The 13,772-nt window shown below is 42.0% G+C and overlaps 1 protein-coding gene across 6 annotated transcripts in view; it reads right to left on the bottom strand.

Annotated features, from left to right (window-relative positions):
* The window catches only part of Cntln (centlein), a 248,432-nt gene extending 237,036 nt beyond the window's left edge, over positions 1-11,396 (bottom strand). Inside the window, exons 1-2 of one of the 6 annotated variants that reach the window (XM_075945721.1) lie at positions 10,923-11,396; positions 6,089-6,177 (exon numbers count right to left, since the gene is read on the bottom strand). In XM_075945721.1, coding sequence (XP_075801836.1) covers positions 6,089-6,177; positions 10,923-11,267 — 434 coding nt within the window. In that variant the 5' untranslated portion in view covers positions 11,268-11,396. The remainder of the gene's footprint in view (positions 1-6,088; positions 6,178-10,922) is intronic. The other 5 variants (XM_075945722.1, XM_075945720.1, XM_075945719.1 and 2 more) reach the window with 5 other exon arrangements.
* Between the last annotated feature and the right edge of the window lie 2,376 nt (positions 11,397-13,772).

The following is a 13,772-nucleotide window of genomic DNA, read 5'->3' as shown; positions in this document are numbered from 1 at the left end:
GCTACAGTTTACTCTGATACCAAAACCACACAAAGACTCAACAAGGAAAGAGAATTACAGGCCAATCTCACTCATGAACATCGACGCAAAAATCCTCAACAAAATACTGGCAAACCGAATCCAAGAACACATCCGAAAAATTATCCATTATGATCAAGTAGGCTTCATCCCAGAGATTCAGGGCTGGTTCAACATACGAAAATCTATCAATGTAATCCATCATATAAATAAACTGAAAGAAAAAAACCATATGATCATTTCATTAGATGCTGAAAAAGCATTTGACAAAATTCAACATCCCTTTATGATAAAAGTATTGGAGCAATTAGGGATACAAGGGTCATAGCTAAATATAATAAAAGCTATATACAGCAAGCCGACAGCTAACATCAAATTAAACAGAAAGAATCTCAAAGCCATCCCGCTAAACTCAGGAACACGACAAGGCTGTCCATTCTCGCCATACCTCTTCAATATAGTGCTTGAAGTTCTAGCAATAGCAATAAGACAACATAAGGGGATCAAGGGGATTCGAATTGGAAAGGAAGAAGTTAAACTTTCGTTATTTGCAGATGATATGATAGTGTACATAAGACCCCCAAAACTCCACCAAAGAACTTTTACAGCTGATAAACAGCTTTAGTAATGTGGCAGGATATAAGATCAACTCCAAAAAATCAGTCGCCCTCTTATACACAAAGGATATGGAAGCAGAGAGGGAAATCAGAGAAGCTTCACCTTTCACGATAGCCACAAACAGCATAAAATATCTTGGGGTAACTCTAACCAAGGAAGTGAAAGAACTATTTGACAAGAACTATAAGGCATTGGAGAAAGAAATTGAAGAGGATACCAGAAAATGGAAGGACCTCCCTTGCTCTTGGATTGGGAGGATCAACATAGTAAAAATGGCAATTCTACCAAAGGCAATTTATAGATTCAATGCAATCCCCATCAAGATCCTATCAAAATTCTTCACAGATCTGGAGAGGACAATAATCAACTTTATATGGAAAAACAAAAACCCAGGATAGCCAAAACAATCCTATACAATAAAGGATCTTCTGGAGGCATTACCATCCCTGACTTCAAACTCTATTACAGAGCTACAGTACTGAAAACAGTGTGATACTGGCATAAAAACCGAGAAGTCGACCAATGGAATCATATAGAAGACCCGGATTTTAACCCACAAACCTATGAACACCTCATTTTCGATAAAGGAACTAAAAGTATTCACTGGAAGAAAGAAAGCATCTTCAACAAATGGTGCTGGCACAACTGGATGTCAACCTGTAGAAGAATGAAAATAGACCCATATCTATCACCATGCACAAAATTCAAGTCCAAATGGATTAAAGACCTCAATATCAGCCCGAACACACTGAACATGATAGAAGAGAAAGTGGGAAGTACCCTACAACAGATGGGCACAGGAGACCACTTCCTATGTATAACCCCAGCAGCACAGACATTAAGGGCAACATTGAATAAATGGGACCTACTAAAACTGAGAAGCTTCTATAAAGCAAAGGACACTGTCACTAAGACAAAAAGGCAACCTACTGACTGGGAGAAGATCTTCACCAACCCCGCAACAGACAAAGGTCTGATCTCCAAAATATATAGAGAACTCAAGAAACTAGACTTTAAAATGCTAATTAACCCAATTAAAAACTGGGGCACTGAACTGAACAGAGAATTCTCAACAGAAGAAGTTCAAATGGCCAAAAGACACTTAAAGTCATGCTCAACCTCCTTAGCAATCAGGGAAATGCAAATCAAAACAACTTTGAGATATCATCTTACACCTGTCAGAATGGCTAAAGTCAAAAACACCAATGATAGCCTTTGCTGGAGAGGCTGTGGAGGAAGGGGTACCCTCATCCATTGCTGGTGGGTTGCAATCTTGTACAACCACTCTGGAAATCAGTGTTTCAGTTTCTCAGGAAATTCGGGATCAACCTACCCCTGGACCCAGCAATACCACTCTTGGGAATATACCCAAGGGATGCCCTATCATATGACAAAAGCATTTGTTCAACTATGTTCATAGCAGTATTATTTATAATAGCCAGAACCTGGAAACAACCTAGATGCCCTTCAATGGAAGAATGGATGAAGAAATTATGGAATATATATACACATTAGAGTACTACGCTGCGGTAAAAAACAATGACTTCTCGAATTTTGCATGCAAATGGATGGAAATAGAAAACACTATCCTGAGTGAGGTATCTCAGACCCAAAAAGATGAACATGGGATGTACTCACTCATAATTGGTTTCTAGCCATAAATAAGGGTCACGGAGACTACAATTGGTGAACCTAAAGAAGCTAAATAAGAAGGTGAAACCAAGGATAAACATATAGTTATCCTCTTGGCTATGGGAAGTAGTCAATATTGCCGGGGAGAAAATTGGGATCTTGGAAGTGGGGTGGGATGGGGGTAAGGGGAGATGGGGATAGAAAAGTGAGAAGGGAAGGAGGGGGGGAACTTGGGGAAATAGGAGGATTGGGATAAAGGAAGGTTGCACAGGGGAGCACGGAACCACAATTCTTAGTTAAAGGATCCACCTTAGGGTTGGTAAGAGACTTGACCCTAGAGTGGCTCCCAGGAGCCCATGGTGATGTCCCTAGTTAGTCCCTTGGGCAGCTGAGGATAGGCAACCTGAAATGACCCTATCCTATAGCAATACTGACAAATATCTTGCATATCATCATAGAACCTTCAACTGGTGATGGATGGAGATAGAGACAGTGACCCACACTGGAGCACTGGACTGAGCTCCCAAGGTCCCAATGAGGAGCAGAAGGAGGGAGAACATGAGCAAGAAAGTCAGGACCACGAGGGGTGCACCCACCCACTGAGACAATGGGGCTAATTTATTGGGAGTCCAAGGCCAGCTGGACTGTTACTGATAAAGCATGGGATAAAACCGGACTCTCTGAACATGGCAAACAATGAGGACTGATGAGAAGCCAAGGACATTGGCACGGGGTTTTGACCCTCCTTCATGTTCTGGCTTTGTGGGAGCCTAGCCAGTTTGGTTGTTCACCTTCCTAGACTTGGACGGAGGGGGGCGGACCTTGGACTTTCCACAGGGCAGGGAACCCTGACTGCTCTATGGACTGCAGAGGGAGGGGGAGAGGAGTTTGGGGGTGGGGGAGAAGGGTGGGAGGAGGAGGAGGGAAATGGGAGGCTGTGAGGAGGCGGATACTTTTTTTTTCCTTTTCTCAATAAAAAAAAGAAACACGGAAAAAAAAAGAAAAGGAAGTATAAGCCCAATAAACCATTTCCTCCCCTGAAAAACAAAAAAAAAGAAAGATTCCAGGATCCAGCCCCAGAGACGTGGTACACTATGTGTGTCTATCTATAAGAAGAACATTGCAAGTGATGTTCACGTATATGTTGAGTAATATTAGTCTTGGTTGCTGTATTAGCCAGGGTTCTCTGGAAGAGCAGAAGTGATAGATATATGCATATTAAATGAGGATTTACTTTTTATACAATGTGATCATAGTAGTCCAATAGCATCTGTATCACACCAGAGAAGCTGAGAAAACAGTAATTGCTCAGTCCATGAGACTGGATCTTTCGCAGCTCCAATATGTATCAAAGGACTAGAGGATTCCTAGGGAACTTCTAACATTCAGTACATGTTGAAAACCCAAAAAGGCAAAGGAATCAGCAGTAGCAGACACAGGGTCGATGAATGTGCCAGCAACCGTGAATGCAAGTAGGTAAAAGCAAAGCTTTTCTTCCTCCATGTCCTTTTATCCAGGATTTCACCAAAAGATGCTATGCACACTTAAAGGGGTCTTCCCACTTCAAGTAATATGATCTAGAAATACCACAAAGAATGCCCATTTCTAGATTTAGCCAGACTGACAAACAAGATTCACCATCACAGTTATCAACCTGATTTGATCTTGAGTTGACTAAGAGACAAGGTTCTGGGCAAGACTGTGAGGGTATTTCCAGAAAGGGTTAAGTCAGGAGAGACCGTCCCCCTAGGGGCAACCCAGATCTAAAGAGGTCCCAGGCACACCTCTGCTTTTGTCTATTCATCCTTACTCCTTGCTGATCAGTACAGCCCATCTGTTGCTGCTGTGGCACAGGCTCTTTTACACTGTTACGGGAAGCTAACGTCTTCTACAGTGCTAGTTCCAGGACAGGCTCCAAAGCCACAGAGAAACCCTGTCTCGAAAAACAAAAAACAAAACAAAACAAACAAACAAAAAACAACCAATACTGATGACGAGAAGCCTTCCAGGAATCCTTCAGGCCTTCAAGCAACATGCTGGGATACTGAGGCATCCAGCCTTCTTGACTGAAAAGCTACCAGGTTCTTAGTCTCCCTACTGTGTAAATATTGCTGGATTACCAAGTCCATATTGTGTAAACTATTCTAATAAATCCTTTAATAGTATATATTCATTCTATTAGTTCTGTTCCTCTAGAGAACTTACTTATACACAAATTACATACACTACATTTTGGAATTCACAGCTATAAAGCAATAATTTCTCCAATTCTTATTATGCATCCTAAGAACAAAATGGTTTTAAGTTGGAGTACACACCTCCAATATATATTTATTTATAAACTATATGGGTACATAAATATATATTTTCTATAACTATGACTATTAGTATAGTAAAAGTATAAAATGGAAATTATAAAGGATAAGAAAAATGGCCTGATGCTCACTATTTCCTTCTGCTCAACCAAAAGGCACACAAAAATTGAGGCCAGTTTTTTAAGTTGGAAGGCATTATTAAGAAAGAAGGATAAGAACAAAATCACAGAGATGTCAATTCAACAGCCAGAACTTTTCTAGAAGGTTACGCTGCTTCAAATAAAAAATAAAAACAGAAAACATTAATTTTCAACATACTGGAAAAGCAACCAGGGAGCTTCAACAAAGGGAAGTCTGATCACCAAAAGAGAAGTGTGATTGATAAATCAGACATACAAGCAACATGAGTAAAAAGACAAATAAGATATTTTAGGAGTCTACAACGATCAAGGATGGTAAAAGTCGTCACAGTCTGGCATGTATCACAGATTTTAACGAGGGGGGAAAAAGCAGGTATTGTTAGAATGATCACAGGGCTAGAGACCCCCAAACAAGAATACAGTTGAAGTCATCAAAATAATACAGAAGTTATATGAGCTTGATTCCAGCAAAGAAATGAGAAAATGAAAAGATATCCATATGTTTAGCTTCTCATTTAGGAAACATAATGAAATCCATTTAATAGGAAAGAGAGTGTGTTAATCACTGTGTTAAATGCCAGGGGACTACTGCATACTAAATGCGTGATGAGGAGTAGCAGTATCACTCCAGTGTTTCTAATGACCATGGAGAGGCTCCATAATCTACAGTTAAATGGCTGAGCATCCCTGCAGGGCAATACTGAAGTATAAATGAAAACTCTCAACTTATTCTGGAACACTTCCTCTACTCTGGCAAAGTCATCTCAGGTTTTCAAGAACACACTGCAGTGATGTAATGGCGAAAACTGAGTCAGCACAGGGAATTCCCTATCCAGGCAGCTGTCAAGAAAGAAGCCAAATAGCAGGGATGTCTCCCAAAAATGTGGCATACCTATACAGTCTTTTATCTAGTGTCTAAGCCATAGTTTTCTCTTATCTGCTAAGTGTTCATATGAAATAATATGAACAAGATCCAGCACTTAGCGGGAGAAAGATCAGGAGTTCAAGGTCATTCATAGCCGTCAGCCTGTGCTCCATGAGACCCTGTCTCACACATGGACATCACATACAGGTGAGTGGGAGAAAGATCAGGAGTACAAGGTCATTCATAGCTGTCAGCCTGTGCTCCATGAGACCCTGTCTCACACATGGACATCACATATAGGTGAGTGGGAGAAAGGACTGATACATACATGGAAAATCTGGCATATTTTGTTATAAATGCAGTAATTACAACGTTGTGATTATAACAGTCATCTGGAAATCAAACTGATCTTTTGGGGGCATTGACAGTTTTAAACTTTATATTGAAGAAAAAAATCCAGCAGACCCAAGATTCATAAAAAATGAAGCTTGAGAGCTCACCTTTCCACAACCATACGGACAGTCTGAGTGAGGTCTGGATTTGCTGCCTGGAGACGTTTCCACAAACACCATACAAATTCTTTGTCAGCCTTAAGGAAATAAAAAACATTTTAAGCATGTTGATTCTTGGTAAGAGATGGTATTCAATTTAAATATGAAAAAATGAATGGCTACTTCTATAATTATACCAATGAACCCATTAAAAGTGCAGCAGGAAGACACTGGAGATGGCTCAGTGGGTAAGAGCACTAGTTGCTTCTCTAGAGGACATAGTTCAATGCCCAGCACCCCACATGGAGGCTTATAGTCATGTGTAACCCCAGTCCCAGGAAATCTCATGCCCTCTTTTTGTTTCCGTGGACACTGCACACACATGATACACAGACATAGAAGCAGGAAAAATACACACACAGGGACACACATGCACGTGCACACATACACATACATAAATAACTTTTAAAACTATCTAAAAGTATGATAGGAAAATCTTATTTTAAAAATTCCTTACACTGATAGCCTACTCTCCAATACCCACATTTTGTGATGAAAAAGCTGAAAATCAAAATCAATGTAAAGTTACTCTAAGAGGAAGCTGTCCTTCCTCTACTGCTGTCTTCCAGTTCCCTAGATCACAAAAGTCCATGAGAGAACTGACTCCACTTTCCTACCTCAGTCACTCTGCAGTATTTCAATAAGGTTTCCTTCCCAGGGGAAATAGGCTGAGGAGCCCCTACTCATGTCTGAGAAGCTGTGGACAGTTGATGGCTTCTCCAGGAGGGAACATTTTCCTTAAGGCTGTGGCCCCTGGAAGGTCAACTATGCTCCAGTGGGTGGGCCCACACAGGAGTATACAGACAGCACAAATTGTACTCAATGTGTTATTTTGAGAGAGAGAGAGAGAGAGAGAGAGAGAGAGAGAGAGAGAGAGAGAGAAAGAGAGAGAAATCTAGAAGGAGCCAAAGAATCAATAAAAAAATTTTAAACTGAAAAGGCAAAAAGGAGACCATCGACTGAAAGAAAATACTTATAAAAGACATATCTAATAAAATACTTGTATCCAAATATACAAAGAATTCCTAGAAAGCAGCAATCAAAACACAAGGTGGTTTAAAAAGGAGCAGAAGTTCTCAACAGATGTCTTGCCAAAGATTACACCTGGTAAATAAATTTCCCTCTATACCAATATGTTAGCATTTCCCACGTTCTTCTACCCTGTCGAATCCAATGGACAGTTTCAGACTTACTGGACCTGTCAGTTATTAACTCTGGTTAATAGAAATCACTTTGAGGAGCTTTTTTTTAGAAACAATAATGACCTAGAGGTTTGGATTAACTGGTCCTAGATAATATGGTCCAAGTAACCAGAATTCTTTCAAAGCTCTGAGATGCACTCAAAGTTAAGAGCTAATGCCCTACTTGATCTTACATAAGTGACATAGTTTTACAAACCAACCTTCTATATTTCCTCTACCTTTCAGACTTGTATTGCCTACTTGGCAACTCCAAATGAATGTCTAAAAGGCACTTCTTAAATTTAACTTGGCTGAAATAAAACTCTTGGTCCATAACCCTCTCAGAAACCTGCCCTTCTGCATGTCAGAAATGTATCATCATCTCCTTATTAATTCAAACACCTAAAATGTAGAGAGAAGTCAATCTTGGTGACTCTCTTTTCCCCAAACTTTCTATCCACCGGAAGGCTTATCTTCAAAATATAACCTTATTCTAGCCACTCTCAACGCCTTCACCACTATCACCCTAATCCAAATCCATTCCAACTCTCGTTTATATCTCTACAAGGCCTCCTAGTCTCACAGGTCAAAAGTCCCCAATGGAGTCCCACTAGATGGGACAAATAATCCCAACTTTCTACCAAAACTCTAGAACTTCATGTCATTTCATCTCATATGCATCTCACCAAGATGACTATCATGCTCCCTATCCTTAGGCTGACTTCGTCTCTCTGCTTGAACCAGGGCCTTTGGGCAGGCTATACCATCATCCAGGCCTTTATGTAGATTATTACCAAACTTATCTCAAGGCTTTACTTAAGTATCACCTCCTTAAAAGAAGTTGCCGCTGGCTGTTTATAATTTAAGCCCCAAGTCTGTTAAACCCCTGTCCTATTACATTTTTTATTTATTTTTATTTTTTCTTATTTGGGGTAGGGAGAATGGGACACACTCCTGTTACAGTGTGTGTTCCAGAAGGACAACTTTTGAGAGTTGGTTCTTTCCTTCTAGTGTGGATGGACGAACCAAAGAGCACTCTTGCCCACCAAGTCATTCTACCAGCTTCCTGGTTTGCTTCCTATTGCTATGATAAAGACACAATAACCAAATGCAACTTTGGGGAGGAAATGATTTACTTGGCTTGCATGTATAATCACAGTCCATCACTAAGGAAAACAAGGCAAGGGTTCAAGCAGAACAGGAATCTGCAGGCAAGAGCTGAAGCAGAGGCTGTATAGGAATGTTGCTTGCTTGCTTGCTTGCTCAATCTGCTTTCCTATAAAACCCAGGAACACCAGCCTAGGGGTGGCCTACCCACAGGGGTCTGGGCCCTCCCATAGCGGTCATTAATCAAAAAACATTACTCTATTAGAGTATAGCTCCTAACTATGTGAGGAACCCAACGACAAGATGAGTCGTTTTGTTTTTAATACCTGGAAAAGGCTTCAACATAGCCAAATATATGGTAGTTATAAAATACAACTTAGTTCTCTGGGTAAATATTCTGACTCCCAATTCCATATGCTTCCAAAAAATTATCATTAAATTTGGTAATGAACAAATATGTCTGTCACTTAAATGCCCTAAATAATTTTCATCTGAAACTGACTTAGTAAATGCTGTTGGCTGCTACAACAACCTCCGACACACAAACTTTATAAACCCAACATCATTTTGTTTGACCTGCTAGTCTACAAAGGGGATCGAAAGTGCATATACACATACTGTCCTGCATCCTGTCACAAAAAGGATGCAGTCTAGAAAGATGTGAGAAAAAAAAGAGCAAACAATAGGCTGGAAGCAATCTCTAAACAAATGAAATAAGGCATAAAACATCATGAAAATCTGAAAAGATCTAGGAAAATGTTCCATTTACAACTTACTCCTCTTAATAAGCACAATAGACAGATTTCTTCACACTTAATCAGCCTTTATTATGCTGACTATTGCACACAGTGTTTTTGCTAATCTGGTGGGGGGAGCAATGCTTGTGTCCCAGAGAGTTGAGATAAAAAAATGGTTTTCTTACTTTGGGTTGCAATTTCTAAGATTTTGATGCTATATAATCTCAGGTGCTGTGATTTATGGGTTAATAACAAGAATTCACATTTTTTAAAAAAAAACTAAAGGTTTAACTTAGTTACATACCAACTAAGAGCTTAATTATTTTTCCCTAGTCTAAGAGCAGGAATCTGGTTTGGCTAGAGCCTTGGTAATGACGGATACTGTCAACCTCATGTCTGGAATTTACTGTAATGTCTCCGATCATCTAACAGTATTAACATTATCAAATCTCAAGAATTGTCATTCCAAGCTAATTAGAACCATTTCTATCTCTTACATTTGCCTCAAGTTTTGCAATAATTTCACAGTCCAGGTCTAACCCAAGATCACAAAGGGCAATGCCACACTGGAAGCCACATTTTTAAGGCTATGAATGTGAGCCCAGAGGGACAGTGTAAAATTGTGGGTTGTGTCTTAGACTGTTACTTTAACAAAAGCCTTTCGCATGAACACACATTGGTAAATTACCCGAGGGTGAGGTTTACAGTAGACAAAACACTTCGGTTCACTGCTATCTTTGGTTTATCCCTTTGCTCTTTTGCCAGAGAACAGAAAATGAGAACGAAAATGAAACGGGGATGGTCAGATAGTTGCTCCCCAATCTATTTAACAAAGCTATATTCGAGTTAAACAAGATTCTGTTTTGTTTTGTTTTACAGCAAAGACCTATAAAATGGGTGCGAGAACCCAACAGAGCATACTGTAAGGGAATGAGCAAGGTTTTACTAACCTGAACTGATAATACTGCTTTGAAAAGCTGTGTTGGCAGTTCCTAATTAGTGTCTCTTAAAGATAGTGATTTTGTTTTTTAAAAAGACCTGTAATTAAGTGAATGGCATCCTACTTCCTAATCCTACATCAGGTTCAGGCCAAATTTTAGCCGATGGTATAAGACGGCACCCCCCCCAAAAAAAAACAAAATAAAAATAACAAACCCCAGTGCACTAAAGGACAGGAGAGCTTACTTTACTTTACACAAACCCTAAAACTAATCTGGAAAGTAGTTCGAGTGCAACTAACTTAGCAAGTGCTTTCCTTTGCCAAGCTCACGTCAAAGTATCTCACACTCATGATCTACGGGCTCTTTCTAAGTTAATAAACGAATACGGAGCATTCTAGGTGTGAACTCCCCCAGTCCCAAGGCTTTCTAAAAACGTGTGCTCGTGTTTGGAACTTAAGTTTAACAGTGTAAGAACAGGGGCAAGTGTGGGTTTGGAATGTAAAGGCAGGCTACTTCATCAGAGAAGTTTTATTTTTGTGACACGGTCCTGTTTATTTCAATTCATGAATGCGCACCAGGAACTTGGGCTTGGAGGAAGGCGCCCTTGGAGAGCATCTATCAAGAGGAAACCCGGGTCTGTAGAAGGGCAGAGCCTGCAGCCCAGGCGATGGGCAAGCCGGGCATGGAGCCTGGAGGGCGCGTCCCGGGAGGGTTCCCTAGATGCCCAGAACGAGTGAGCGGAGCAAGTGAGCGGGCGCCCGGGCGGCGGTGGTGGGCACGGGCTGTGGACGGGAAGGCCGGCGGCCAGTCCTGATACCTGACACAGGGCCAGCTCCTCCTTTAGGCTGCTCAGTTCTTCCTCCAGCAGCTGCATCCGAGTCGCCTTCGCCTCCACTACCGAGAGGCCCTCTGGCTGCCAGGACCCCGGGGGCGCGCTGGCGACTGGAGCGACAGCGGCCCCGGCCAGGCCCGGCCCTCGCCGGCCCCCTGTCCCTTCTTCGCCCCTCCAGACTAGGTCGCTTTTAGCCGCGGAGACCTCCCTCGCGGCATCGGCCAGCCCCGAGGCCTCGCTACGCACGCCATGCACCCGGCGCGGAGACCGGCGGCCCGACTGCCTTCCCGGGGGCGGAGGCAGCGGGGAGGACGGCGAGCGCGCCGCCATGGCCGCGGCGCCTAACGGGTCAAGTTCCCGCTTGAAAACTCCACCTTCCCTTCCCCATCCTGAGGAGCCCGGGCGGCTGGGCTGCGCATGCGCCCAGCGTTTCCCGCCTCGTCCCGCGCTCGCGGCTCCGAGCCGGCTTCCCGCTGGCGAACTCCAGGCGCGGGTCACTGAGCTGCGCGTGCGCGCCGGGCCGGGTGATGCTCGACCGGCGAGGGCTTTGCTGGTGCCGCCTGAATCCCGAGTCCGGCAGCGCCTGGGTTCCCTGCCCGCCTAAGACCCTGGCCTCCGCCAAGGACCTGCTTACTTCCCTCCTCTTCCAGCCTTCCTGCCAAGCCCCATCCCCCAGTGATCCTGAACTGTGAATTCCTCCTCCTCCAAGGCTTCTGCCAGCTCGTTTTTCACGTTTCATTGACCGCCCTCAAGTGTTAGTTACCCCGCTAATCTCCCCAACGCTGTTGTAAGCTCCTTGAGGATCTGGGAATAGGTTTTAGAGTTAAGTGTTTTCTTCACACCCCTTGGCAACGCCGCCTTCTGTGCGGCTGACATCCAGCCCACTGAAGTCAAGGAGACGCGGAAAGCCTTGTGCTGAGCTGGGACTATCGAGCAGGCTTCTTACTTGAATTATGATCCTTCCGACACCCTTTGTCTTTTGTTTTGCAAGAGTCATGGTTTCCTTTGAGTCTTTATGTCAATTTCTTTATCCCTTGGCTGGATATCAGAGCGAGTGTGTCCTACAAGGCCCAACAGCTTGGTGTCCTTGGACCGATCTAAAGTCAGCAACGGAGAGTGATGAAAGAAATGAGACAGACTTACTTACTTTCTCTTTTAGTCTCTGGCTTTTTCTTCCTTGCTTTGTTATAAACTTCAAATACCTAATAACCTTCCTTTATCCTTAAAGCAAGCACTTCCTCGCTATTTCTAAAGTTAATAAAGGCATGCATGCTGAACTTACTTTCACAGAAAGCTAGAATTTCTCTTTATTTGGAAGAATGCTTTCTTCCAAGTATACGGGATACTTGGAAGACATTTGAAATAGGGATTGAACCCGCCTTGAAGTGAACATTTTCAAATCCTTTATGCCAGAATTTAGTCTGCATGCCAGGAGACAGCCTTCAGTCTTCCTTCCCATTCAAGGTGAAAACCTTGTGAGATATTTTAAAGAATTACGTTTAAACTACATGCAGGTTTAGGGACCATGGTCCAGTCCCTGACGTGTTTGCTGCAAAAGCATGAGGGCCTGAGTTCAATCCCCCAGAGCTCACTATTTTTTTAAGCTGGGCACCATGGTGTGGTGTTGTGGAATATTTGTACACTTCAGGTGAACATGTGTTACTGTGATTGGTGTAATAAAAAGCTGGATGGCTTATCTAGGCAGGAGAGATAGGCAGGACATACAGGCAGTGAGAGGAAGAGAAGATAGGCGAGGTGCACAGGAGACGGCCATCAAGACAAAACTGGACACAATGAGTCAGGCACTCAGAATGGGAGAGAGGTAAAAGCCATGTTGTAAAACATAGATTAATAAAAACATGAGTTAATTTAAGTTGTAAGAGCTAGTGGGACAGGCCTAAGCTAATGGTCAAACTTCCATAATTACATCTCGTGTTGTTATTTGGGAGCTGGCGGCCTATTAAATCTCACTATGTTAGCGTGCCTGTAAACCCAGAACTGGGGGGACACAGACTAGAAGATCCTTGGGACTCTCTGGCCAGCTACTCTAGCCAAATCAGCATGTTCCAAGGTCAGTGGGAGAGTGGAGGGCGACTGAAGGAGACACGGGACCTCAGGGCTCTCCACACATAAGTACCTAATGCAGACACATGAACACACTCACACACAAAAAAGGAAAACTACATAAACCTGTTCCACAAATAGCTACCATATTGAATGTGTAACACTTGCTTAGTCCGATGATAATTTTCAAATATAAATTCACTTCATTATTATCGCACGTTAAATTACATGTCGTCTGAATTTTACTATTTAAGAAACTGAGACTTCAGACAGAGGTCATTGTAATTTCTCTGACTTTCCATGTCTGATAATAGGGAAGCGAGAGTTTAAATCCACTTAACTCGAAAATCGATGTGTTTGATCTCTATGGCTATTTGAAACAAAGCTTTAGGTTCTAAAAATATATGAGATTTCACTGGGATTAGCACTGGGAATTCAAACCATATCATTCACAGGTTTGACTTGAAATAAATACAATTGAATCCTACTGGTTATTTCTTATTTGTTCATTTCGTTTCACCCTAGAAAGATTCTTTAAAAAGCAATAAAATATTTTCTAGTGTGTTTTGTATTGTGCTCAGTTCAATTTTTCAACTTAATATTTCAATTAAATTCAATATTTCAGTTGATTGATATATGATAGATAGATAGATGATAGATAGATGATAGATAGATAGATAGATAGATAGATAGATAGATAGATAGATAGATAGATAGGCACATAGATGATAGAGAGATGATAGCTGCAATACAGATATATAGATGCAATAT

The sequence above is a fragment of the Microtus pennsylvanicus genome, chromosome 13, assembly GCF_037038515.1.
Source record: "Microtus pennsylvanicus isolate mMicPen1 chromosome 13, mMicPen1.hap1, whole genome shotgun sequence".
In the NCBI taxonomy this organism is placed as follows: domain Eukaryota; kingdom Metazoa; phylum Chordata; class Mammalia; order Rodentia; family Cricetidae; genus Microtus; species Microtus pennsylvanicus.
Note: the sequence above shows the minus strand (reverse complement) of the source record. Positions and strands in the feature narration are given on the sequence as shown.